A 12,921-nucleotide genomic window follows, 5' to 3' on the forward strand; every position below is an offset into this window, starting at 1 on the left:
AAATAAATATTAATATAATATAGTTTGTAACTATGTGTAATTCAAATTTAAATTCTTAATAATGTGCATCTAATGTAGGATTTGGTTTTGGAGAAACATAAGCTTAAAATACTAGTTGTTAGTTTACATAAAATTAATAATTAGATATAAAAATATGGGAAAATATGATAACTAATATATGTGATATTAGATAAATATAAATTGAAATTAATGGAATTACTTTTCCAAATGTTGGAAATTTTTAAATAAGAGCTTAAGCTTTTAGTTAGAATAAAATTTTAATTACAAATATATCTTAAAAAGAATTAATTATTTTACCTTCTAAATTGAGAAGTAAATACATATATATATATAAATAAATATATATATATATATATATATATATATATATATATATGTACATATGTACATATATTTTTTATATAGGTTTTTTAATTTATAATAACGATAATTAAGTTATTTCTTAAATTTCTTAATATTAATTTATTTTTACACCTAATTTGAGTGATACTTTGAATTCTTTAGAATTATAAATTCCTTACACCTGGTTTTTATAATAAATATAAATTTCTGATTTTGATAAAATTTAACCTATTATAAACATTAATTAAATAGATATAGAAATGTATTCTCTCAATTAAAATATAAACATAGTAAATATATACATAAATAATTTTAAAAATATCAAAAAATATAAAAGATATAAATAACGCCTCAAACATATTTCTCAAACACATAAAATTAAATATTAATATAAATTTAAATATAAGCTTTAGATATTTTAAGCACATAAAAGTATACTTTAATATTAAAGAATATGATAAATCCATATCATTCACATTTAATAGATTTTCAAAATTAAGATATTATATTTTTAAATTTATTAAAAAACTAGAAAATTATAGAAACTGGAATTCCTGAAAATACTATTTAAATGAAGCCTTTTATTCAATTAAATCCGATTTAAAATTTAATAAAATGCACTTGGTAAAATAATGAATAAGTTTGCTTAGCAGGAAATAAAATTTTATTAAATTTGAATTTTAATACATAGGTTTTTGTTGAAAAGAATTCTAGAATATAAATAAATTTTTTAAATGGAGTTTTGGATGATAATTAAAATTATATTATTTATTTTAGAGATTTTTAAAAAAATTTATAAAGTTTTAGTGGTATTGTTTCGTCATAAAACGAAATTTAGTTTAATAAATTTAATTCTGATGTTTATTTGAATTAAAATAGTAATATAATTATAGATGTTCCTAATTTTATATTACCTTTAATGTAAAAAGGAATTCAAATAGAAATAAAAATATAAAATATGTTTAAGACTAATAATTTTTTAGATTAATATGTATATAAATCTTCTTTTTATTAAATATAACCCAATTAATTATTAAATGTTTCAATTTAACAGTAAGATGATTATCCATATAAATAATTCATGTAAATAAATTAAATAACGACTCATAGTTTTACAATAATAAGTTCTTTATCTATAAATATATATAATAAAAGTTAAATAGTAATAAAATTTCCATTTTAATTTAAACTTATAGAAAATAATGAAAGCAAAAGTAATTTAATAACATATAAATAAATTTATAAAAATATAAATATATTAATAAAAAAGTACATAAATATATATTTATATATGCAATATATATATTTTTATTTATTATATTCCATTAATTAATATTAGGTTGCTAATTATAAATATTATAATAAAATGTAAAATTATTTATATAAATATAACCTGAATGTATTATTTTATCATCAAGTAATTAATATCTCATATAATTTTAAGTTTAATAAAGTATTTTTAATGTTTAATAATTCATATTACAATTACCAAATATTTAAAACCCATATTCTACTTAAAAAACTGATAATATTATTATTTAAACCTTTATTAATTAAACTGAAAGCCCTTCTGAAACTTCAGAAAACTAAATTTTGTAATTCACAGCAAAGCCATAATTATTTTCCAAAATTGAAATAGAAATTGACAATCTAAAATTATATGAAAATAGTTTATATACTTTTTTAATTCAAATAGATTTATCTGTTTAATCTAATGGCTTTTTAATATTAGAGTTTCCTCCTTAATATATAAATTCGTTTGAATTCAAATCTGTTTTATTTTAAAATATAAATTAATAATTAAGTTTCATTGTCATACCTATTTTAGAAAATAATGTTCTGAAGTTATAAATACAACAATAATTAAATGTAAATTAAATTTTAAAATTATAAATAAAACTACTAAACCCACCAGTTAATGATATTAGCTATTAAATAAAAATAAAAACTTAAAATAATCAAAATTAAGAAATATAATATTCAGAAGTTATACTTTCAGAAATAGCGTCTTTCTAAGTAAAATCTTTTCCTTTTATAGAATTTAATAGAATATCATCTGAAAATAATGTATTAACAGAATATTAATTTTATATGACCTCTTCTTCATTGATTTTATAAAGAGTTTTTTTAGTAATAATATTTCCATTAGAAATTGATATATAAAATGTTAATAATTAATGTAAATTAATTTCATAAAATATAGAACTATTAACTTGCTACAATCAAATATAAAACATAGTAAAATAAATAAAAATATATATTTAAATATATAATAAATATTTATAAGGTTATCTAAATTGATTTTAAAAATTAAATATTAGATGCAAATACATTGTTCTCATTTAAAATATCTAATATTAGAAACCCTTTATCTTTTTAACCAATAAAAGGTATTAGTTTTAGCCTATAAAAAAATATTTAGAATAATTACAGTTTATATAATTATAGTGATAACCAAATAAATTTAATTAATAATATTCCTAAATATTTAACTGCTTCCTTATTTATATAAAGCCATTTTTTAAATTAATATACTGATTATTTATTTAAAATATATTTGAGTTTAGAAATACCTTAAAATGGTTTTATATAGATAACCTTTCCACGAGAATTATAAATAACTTATTAAAACACAATTTTTTTAAATGAATTACCATTAATATTAGAGAATTATAAAATAAATACAATTAATAATATAAATATTCTAATTATAAAATGCACTAGAAGGTATTTTAGTGAAGAAATTCGAATAAAAATAAATTTATAAAACCCTACTAGACTATAAAGAATATATTCTTATTTTCTATTATAAACTTAAGATTAGGAGAAATACACTATAGAAACGTATAATGGATAAGATTTAAAATATAAAAATAAATGCTCATTTGAATAAGCTTGTTAAGACTGCAATTTAGATTCTATTAATATTTGCAAATCATGCTATTAATAAGATCTCGTCTATATTGAAGATTCTGGTACTTTTTTAAATAGAAGTATTTTAAATATCATTAATGGAAGTTGTGTAGAAAAATGCGATTCAGAAAGCTATTTAAACACAAGTAGTTAATTAATTAAAACATGTGAAAATTGTTCTGAAAATTGTAAAGAGTGTATAAATGATGGAAAATAATGTACTTTATGCGATTAAAATTCAAGATTTAAATTTTTATTTAATAAAAATTGTATTGAAAAATGTCCTTTAAAGTATTTTTGTAAGAAAATATAATTATATATAATTTTTATATATGTATTTAAAAAAAAAAAAAGCTAATGATAATAATATATGTGAACCATGTGTAAATACTGGACCTTTTTTTTGCGAAAATTGCACTTCTAAAAGCTTTTGTACTTCTTGTAAAGTTGATTATTTTTTAGTTCCTTAAACAGGAAAATGTGTATTAGAATGTGAAAAAGAAAATGGGTTAAAATAAATTATAATTACAAATATATAATATAAAATATAGTTTATATACAAAAAGTTAAAATATATGTGGATAATGTAATATTGGATGTACAAAATGTATAGAAAATGCATTTTATTGCACTGAATGTAGTCCTTAATTTGTATTTAATTAAGATAAAAATCAATGTTAAAATATATGTGAAACCGGTTATTTATAATAAATAAACTCTTTTGGAAAATAAATATGTAAAAAATGTATTGAACCATGTTTTTAATGCACCGGAGATTAAAAAACATGCACGAAATGTATATAAGGATATTATTTATTAGAATAAACTTGCTTAAACTAAATTGAAATAAAAGAAGGCTATTTTGGAAACAAAAAAACAGGTTTAGTTGTAAAATGTTCATTTTAATGTAAATAATGTACTCAAGAGAATATATGCGATTAATGTTTTTCTAATTATTATATATTTAATGTAAAAAAAAATATATATGTATAATATAATTTTTTAAAGGATAAATGTGTTGCTTAATGCCCTGAAAATACTATATTAATAAATGGAAAATGTAGTTTAAATATAAAGATAAGTAGTACATTTAATAATTAAGATTAAAGTAATTTAATACCTTTTCCTTTGTTAATATCATGCATGATGTTCGGAATTTCAGTTTATTTTTCGAAAATAGATAAACCAGTTACTTTCGTTCCTGGATGCATTGTAGGTTTTTGTGGCTTTTTCGAATGGATTTCGTGGATAATTTTAATTTAAATAAGCTTTTAGTACGAAGGAGGGAACAGTACGGCTAGTATTTTATCTATATTGGGTATTTTGGGACTATATATAGCCAATTTATGTTATTTTTTGGTTTTTAGATATTAAGTTTTGGATGATTAGAGGTATATGGAATGGTCAGAAAATAAAAAGAATAAAATTTGCAGTAATTTAATTTAATTTTTAGGCTTGATTTTTTCTTTTAAAATGCAAAAAATTATCTTTAGTTAATATTTTAATTAAAGTTTTTTTAAATGTAAATTAAAAAGTATAGATTCTTTTTTTTAGTTTAATAAAATATCTTTTATTAGTGTTTTTCTAAATTCCTCTTTTATTATTATCGCTGCAGGTATTATTTCATATAAATATTAGCAAAAAATTCAAGTTTTTATACTTGCTTTGGATGCATTAATTGTTACAGTGCTTATGGTACTTTTTATGGTCTGGGAAGCTTTTAAAAATGATAATTTTTTCTATGAAAATCAGAATTAGAGCCATATTTTGCCTTTTTAAGGTGGTGAGAGTTTTAATAATTCACGTTTTTTACCTAATGAAATCAATTAGTCGAGATTAATTGGTAATTAATCTAAGTTTTTGAATTTTGAAAAGTCTATTGTGAGAAAATAATACTCAAATTCCTATTTATTTGAGTTTTGTGAAGAAAAAAAAGTTTTTAGAAGTGAAAAAATGCAAAATGCGTATTTTGATTTATGTAAAGAACAATTGAATTTGAAAAATGCGAAAAATTTAGGAATAGTTGTTTAGTAGGAAATTTATGAAAATGTATATTTTATAGGAGGAAATAAAAAAAAAAAGATTTTTAATATTTAAAATATAAATAAAGAAGATATTTTAAAATAAGAAAAAAGCTAAATTAATTTATAAGTAAATAAATAAATAAAAAATAAAAATAAAAAATTATTTCAAATTTATTATTAATTAATTTATATATAAAGTAATATGAATCGATTTTAAAAGATAGTTGCTAATATTAATAAGTTGAAGAATATTAATAAAACAAAAAATATAAACAGAAACCATATATTGAAATTAATAGCGAAAGATTAAATATATAAATGAAAAAAAAAATATCAAATAAAATAATTAAAACAGAATATAATTTAATTAAAAATAAAAGTAAATATTCATTGAAAAATATATAAGAAAAAAAATCAAAAAATATATTATAATAAAATTATATTGTTGAAAAAAATTAAAAAGTAAAATATTTATATATAAATATATATATATATATATATATAATATAAATATTTATTTATTTATTATGTAAATTAATTTTTTTATATCATACTAAATATTTTACGATTTATATTTTATTTTATTTATTTAATTTTTAATAAGTTAATAGATTAAAATGAAGTTGTTGATACTAATCCTTTTTTATCGTAATCTTTTGTATAATAAATTACTAATAAAGAAAATTTCTAGAATATATTTAATATATAACATAATTCAAAAGTTAATTTAAGTTCTCAAAATACAAAAAAAACAACTTCTTAAATATTATAAGAAATTTAGAAAATATAAATATTTCCTTTATAACCAACTATTAACTCTATATAAAAAAAAAAAAAATTATAACTTAATAATGATGATGTAAAAAACAAATATAATATATAAAATAATAATATATATATAAAGGTTATTTATGATTAAAATGAAAGCATACATACAGCATTGGAAGATGATATGAATTTTAATGAAGTAAGTCCATCTGATTTTAATATATTAAATTAAAAATATGATAATCACTATTTTATTTAACATTATCCTGATTTACCCACGAATACTATTCACATATAAAAGCCTTAGATAATATTCTCTGATATATAAAGCTTAAATAAAAACATATTAAATTAAAATTAAAATTATTTTAATAATAATAATATAAAAGATAATATTTCTTAAATTTAAAATAATAATATGCAGAATACTATTTATGTAAATGAAAATAATATTTAATTTAATAAAATAAATAAGAAAAATTCTTCTACTAATTTTAATATAAAACCTGTAGACTAAATTAAATTAAAAACTTTGGAAAAAATATACATTTAAAGAAAATTTAAAAAAAAGAAAAAGGTTTAGAAAGGTAAAACTAATTTAGAAAGAGAAGTTAAGGATAGTTCATAAATTTATATTTCGGATATTAAAAAACCTAATAATGAAGAAAAAAATAAAGATATTTCATAAATATATATATAGGATTTAAAAAGAATTAGAAATGAAGATAAAGAAATGGAAGAAGAAAAAGATATTTCATATTTAAAAAAAATAAATAATGTTTAAAATATTTAATGATTATATATATATATATATATATATATATATATATATTTATCCATTTTTTATTATATAAGACTTATTTTATTTGTATTAATATTATTAAAATAAAAAAATATAAAATAATATATATATTAATAATTTTTTTTTTTTTATATTTTTATTATATAATTTTTTATCCTTTTTATATTTATTTTTATGCGTTTTTTTTTTTTTTATTTATAATATATACATAAATTTGTATTTAAATTAAATAGTTTGTTAATTTTTTTAAATTTTGAATTTAATTTTTTATAAAAATAAAAAATTTCAAATTCAAAAAATATAAAAAAAATGTTGGCAAAAATTTGTGATTTTATTTCTTTTCAAAAACAAAAAAAGTATTAAAATATTAAATTTAAAAATATTAATTATATTTTAGAATTCCTTAAATCATAAAAGATTTTTACGAACATGAAATAATTGAAACAAATAATACTAATAATTAACAATAATAATTTAAATTCGAAATCCCTATCTAAAACCCAAATTCAAAAATCTTAATACTTGATTTAGATGAAACATTAGTGGCCACTTCTTGCTTAAAATTTGATTCAGCCGATTTTTAAATACAAGTAGTACTTCCTAATGGCAAAAATAAAAATATATGGGTGAAAAAAAGACCATTTGTAGATGATTTTTTTGCATAATTAAGCCATTATTATGAAATTTTTATATTTACAGGCAGTATAAAATAATATGCTGATGCTCTAATAGATAGAATTGATAAAAAAGGTTTAATAAAAGGCCGATTTTATCGAGAACATTGCACTTTTGACTAAAATGGAAATTTTTATAAAAACCTTAATAATTTTACTAATATATAAATTGAAAATATAATTATAATAGATGTAAAAAAACATAAAAAATATATAAATATATATATATATATATATATACATTGAAAAAAAAAAAAATACTAAAGAATTAAATGAGTTGTTTTTAAAAAAATATGGAAAACGGAATATAAATAAAAGAATTTGATCTAAATAATATATAAAAAGACGACGAATTGAAAAAACTAGTCCCTTTTTTAAAAATAATGTCAGATTTTAAAGACATGAGGGATGTTTCTTAAAATCTATAGTCTTTTTTAGAAAATAAAGACATAGAATATGTGGATAAATAAGGTTAAGAATGTATTTTAAAATAAGGAAAATATAAAATTTATAAAGATAGATTAAATACAGAAATGTCGGATTCTACAAAATCTGGAAATATAGAAATGAAGTTTTTAGATGAAAGTTAAAAGTCTAATTCTGGTTAAACTATTAGAATTGAAGAAAATGGAAATTATTTAAATGAAATTAATAGAGTTTATCATATTGATGAAATTAATATTTATTAATAAGAATATACATAATAATTATAATAATAAGAAGAATAAGAAGAAATAATTTAAGAAAAAAAAATAGAAAAAAAAATAAGTTGTTTGATATGTAATCATTTAAGTAATAAATTTTAAATAAAATTCATGCAGATAACTTTAAATAAGTTAGATATTATTAAAGTATTAATGAATAGGAATCTAATAGTAATTAAAAAGAAGATACAATTGAAGATCCTGAAAATTTCATTAAAAGAGCTAACTCTATTGGCTTTTACAAAAAAAGAAGATGTGTTTCAAATGTTGATTAATTATAAACTAAATTTAATAAAATCTAAATTGATAATGATTAGTTTAATTCACCTGTTAATAAAGAAGTATGATTATATAGAAATATATATTATTATTATTATAAAATTATATATTTTATTTTGTATTTATACTTTTTATTCTAATAATTTCTCTGTTTTTTATTAATATCTCTTTTTTAAAAAAATAAAATAAAATAGAATTTATTTATAAATTCTAATTAATAAATAAAAAAAATCATTTAATAAAATAATTATTTTTATTTAAACTTCTGTGTTTATTTTTTAATTTTAAAATAAAAACTTTAAAAACATATTTTTTTTGCTTAACTTTTAAATTTAGTTTTTAACAATAAAATACTTTTATTTATATATTTTTAAAACATAGAAATATTATATATAAAATTAAATTTATTATAAAAAAATAAAACTAAATATGTAAAAAAACTTATATTTTCCTCCCGAAAATCAATAATTAAAAAAAAATTATTAAACATGCGGAAAATGGACTTCTTATTAAATTAATTAAAAATAAACACCATATAAAATTATATTTTCGAACATATAAAGTCTAAAAGAAAAGCTTATGAAAATAAAACAAATGGGAATAGAAAATTTAATAATTTTAAGTGACTTTGACTAAACAATAACTGGTTTCGGGACTAAAGAAGCTCCTTAGCCTGCTTCTTTTGGCATCATAAGGAAAAGCAAACATGTTTCTCCTAATTTTAATGTAGAATTAACCAGATTATTCGAAAAATATCAACCTTATGAGCATAATATGACCATTGATTAAAATTTGAAATTATAAATGATCGAAGAATGGAATTGTTTAGTTTAAAAAATCTTTAATGAAGAAAAGATAAGTAAATCATAGATCAATGATAGTCTTAATGTCAGTAATTTACGAATTAGGTATTTTTTTAAAGAACTTATAGGCTAATGTAAGGAAATTAATCTTCCTTTTTATATAATTTCTGGAGGTTTATCTCCCATAATTGCATCTTGTATGGAAGAACTAGTCGGAAACCCCTAAGAATACCCAAATCTATTTATTTTTTGTAATGAAGGTTATTTTAACGAAGAAGAAAAACTACATAAAATCAATATGGTAGTAAATACAAATAGCAAATAGCTTTTAGTTTCGAAAAAATAATTCAATTTGAGGAAAAATGTATTCCTTTTTGGGGATTATCAACATGATATTTTTATGAAAAAAGACACAGAGTGTGAAAACGCAGTTTGTGTGATGTTTGTGAGAGAAAATTTGGATTAAAATGAAATTTCGGTTCTAAAAAATGAATGGGATGCTTTAATTGTTGGGGAAGGGAATTTTATTTTGCATTAAATGTTGTTAAATTTCGTTAGTGGAGGCTAGTTTTTTAATTTTTAGGAAGAATTTAATTAAGAAGAATAGAATCTTTAGGAAATTAAGGATATTATATTTAAATGAATTTTTTATCTTTTTTATTTGAGAGTGTATATTAAGAAAGGAATTTTCTTAGTTTTTGTAATTTTTTTTTGTTTAAAAAATCATTATTATTTTTATATATATTTAATTTTAATCTTTTGTTTTGTTTAAAAAAGTATGTATAGTTAACAAATAAAAAAAATTAATAATAAAATATATTTATTTATTTTTATTAAATAAAAGTATAATTATTTATTTATTAGTTTTTTTTTATTTTATATAAAAATTAAAATTATATTAAATATTAGATTTTTTATATAAAAGTCTACAAAAAAAAAAGATAATATTAATAATATTTAAATATATATTAATTTATAAGAAATTTTTAAATAATATATATATAAGTATGTAATTTAAATTATTGATTATAAAATCGTAAAATTAAAAAAATATAATAGTCCAATTTTATATCAAAGAATTATGTAATAAAGAATTTTTATATATTAAATAAAAAGAAAAATAAGATAAGTATTCTTAAATATCAATATATCATGCATTAATAGAATTAATATTAATATTTAAATTAGTATAAGTATTAATGCTTTTATAAGAGTCTAATTATTCTTAATTAAAGCATTAATCAAAGAATAAATTTATTGCTTTAAATATGATTAATAAAAATAAATATATATATATATATATATATATATATATATATATATATATATATATATATATATATATATATATATATAATAAATATATATTCTGATTTACGTTTATTAGTAAATTAATAATCAAAATAAGTTAACCATTATCTTTAATTTATATCAGGTTTAAAAGGCGGAGAAATCTTATAATTTTTTAAATTATTATATATAAATATAAAAAAATTAAAAATTATTTATTAATTTGTAATAATATTTTTATAAAAAATAAATATAAAATAAAAAATACATTTTTATTGTATAATTAAAACCAATCAATATTTTAAAACCAAATATGTTTTTTAATTTCTTCAGCTTGATTTTTATAACCAATTCTTTATTTATAATCTTTTTACAGTAACTAAAAATATATTTATATATATATATATATATATTTTTATATATTTATATATATTTATATATTTATTTTATATATATTTTTTTTTAATACTTAAGACATAAGATTTTTTGCCTCTAACGATACTTAGTTTTGGTGAAATGGAAACATTAAAGGTTTATTTAAAATATTTTCAAACATAACTTTATGTTATTTATCATAAAAAGCAGGAATTCCATATAACATTTCATATCTAAAATTTTTTAAAATTTATTTTATATATATATATAATTTTTTTACATTATAATTCCAAAAGACCACCAATCAGAAATCTATATATATAAAAAAATTATACTAGTATATTTATTTTATTTAACTTTTTGTTACTTTTTAACTGCCTTTTCCCTATAACAATTCAGGTGAAATATATTCAGGAGTTCCACAAAACGTCATTGCTGTTTCTTCATTATTTAAAATTTTTGCTAGTCCAAAATCTGTTAAACATATATTTCCTTACTCATCTAATAAAATATTTTCTAATTTCATATCTCTATAGACTATATTTTTATTATGCAAATATTCTAAAGCTAATAAAATTTAGGCAGCATAAAACTTGACTTTTTCTTCAATAAAAATATAATTTATTTTTAAATGCTAAAATAAATCTCCACCTTTATATACTTTCATTATTATATAAATTGCTTTTTAATCTTCAAAAATTCCAAAAACTTCAGATAAAAAAGAATGCTTTATACTTTAAAGAACCTTTTTTTCGTTTTCAATATGTTAATATTATTATTTTGCAATCATATCGACTTTATTAATCATTTTTATGGCGACTTCCATTTCTATTAAAAATAGATAATTATATTAACAATTTATATATATAATATAAAAATTTACATGTTGTTTTATGAATGGATAGAAAAACACATCCAAAAGCTCCTTATCCTAATAATTTTATAAAATTAAAGTCATTAATTTAATATTTTTAAGATAATTAATATTATTAATATTATTATTTTTATTATAATTATTATTATTGTTATTATTATTATTATAATTATTATTATTATTTTTATAATTATTATTTTTATATATATATTTTTTATTTTATTTTTTAACTATTATTATATAAATTATCATATTCTTCATAATCTATTTCCTTTTTAATTATTTTAGAATATATATAATTTTTTTATATATTTTAAATTATACATTTATTTGAATATTTTTTGTAAAAGGATTTTTTATATACTTTTAAAGTATATGGTCTTTCTAATTTTTATATTTTTTTTAACAAATATTTACATATTTTTAATTTTACAATTAAAATTAATTTTATTTTTATTTTAAGAGATATATTATATTATTTAATAATATTACTAAGTAAAATGTTCTTTCTATTATTATTATTTTAATAAAATAAATAAAAAAATAAAATATTTAAATTTTAATTAATTTTTTTTATTTTGTACTATCCACAATAATATCTAATATTACTATTTTTTTATTTTTAAATTATTAAGAACTCTAGTCCTGAAGCACTTTAGGCTATAGCATATATTTACTCGAACGAAATTCTGACATTTTTATTTTATTTTTCTTAATTATTTATAAAAAATTTATATATTAATTTATTTTCTTAAAACAATATTATTTTTTATATATATTAATATATTTTTCAAAATAATAATACTTTTTTATGAATTATTATATATTGCTTAATTAGTTAATGTAAATTGAATTTCTTTTCTTATTTAATTTTAAAATTTGAATAAAATGCATTAAAATATAATGGTTTCTATATTTATTAAAAAATTATTAAATATAAAGAATTATATATATTTAGTATATAAAATATGCTATATATACCGTTTTCTTTAATATTCAAATTTTCATTATTAAAAGAAGGTGTTTAAGAGGAATTTTATTAAATTTATAAA

The 12,921-nt window shown here is 16.5% G+C and overlaps 1 protein-coding gene across 1 annotated transcript, besides 21 other annotated features; it reads left to right on the plus strand. All coding sequences in view use genetic code 6, as the record gives it.

The window, feature by feature from the left end:
• Positions 1–341: 341 nt before the first annotated feature.
• Positions 342–397: a microsatellite.
• Positions 398–1,579: 1,182 nt separating this feature from the next.
• Positions 1,580–1,630: a microsatellite.
• Positions 1,591–1,631: a microsatellite.
• Positions 1,632–3,031: 1,400 nt separating this feature from the next.
• Positions 3,032–3,080: a microsatellite.
• Positions 3,081–5,767: 2,687 nt separating this feature from the next.
• Positions 5,768–5,814: a microsatellite.
• A 1,051-nt stretch (positions 5,815–6,865) lies between these two features.
• Positions 6,866–6,900: a microsatellite.
• A 78-nt stretch (positions 6,901–6,978) lies between these two features.
• Positions 6,979–7,038: a microsatellite.
• Positions 6,994–7,044: a microsatellite.
• Positions 7,045–7,753: 709 nt separating this feature from the next.
• Positions 7,754–7,784: a microsatellite.
• Positions 7,785–8,286: 502 nt separating this feature from the next.
• Positions 8,287–8,311: a microsatellite.
• A 283-nt stretch (positions 8,312–8,594) lies between these two features.
• Positions 8,595–8,643: a microsatellite.
• A 473-nt stretch (positions 8,644–9,116) lies between these two features.
• On the plus strand, positions 9,117–10,021 carry IMG5_046970 (hypothetical protein; the record flags this gene model as incomplete). The annotated part of the gene is made up of 1 exon (XM_004037589.1): positions 9,117–10,021. A coding segment is annotated over one exon (855 nt), but the record flags the coding sequence as incomplete, so codon positions are not given.
• Positions 10,022–10,615: 594 nt separating this feature from the next.
• Positions 10,616–10,698: a microsatellite.
• A 307-nt stretch (positions 10,699–11,005) lies between these two features.
• Positions 11,006–11,076: a microsatellite.
• Positions 11,006–11,078: a microsatellite.
• Positions 11,079–11,957: 879 nt separating this feature from the next.
• Positions 11,958–12,050: a microsatellite.
• Positions 11,975–12,088: a microsatellite.
• Positions 11,975–12,093: a microsatellite.
• Positions 11,980–12,118: a microsatellite.
• Positions 11,993–12,107: a microsatellite.
• Positions 12,119–12,599: 481 nt separating the features above from the next.
• Positions 12,600–12,682: a microsatellite.
• Positions 12,602–12,682: a microsatellite.
• Positions 12,683–12,921: the final 239 nt, after the last annotated feature.

This window comes from Ichthyophthirius multifiliis, assembly GCF_000220395.1.
Source record: "Ichthyophthirius multifiliis unplaced genomic scaffold scaff_1120509250080, whole genome shotgun sequence".
NCBI lineage: Eukaryota > Ciliophora > Oligohymenophorea > Hymenostomatida > Ichthyophthirius > Ichthyophthirius multifiliis.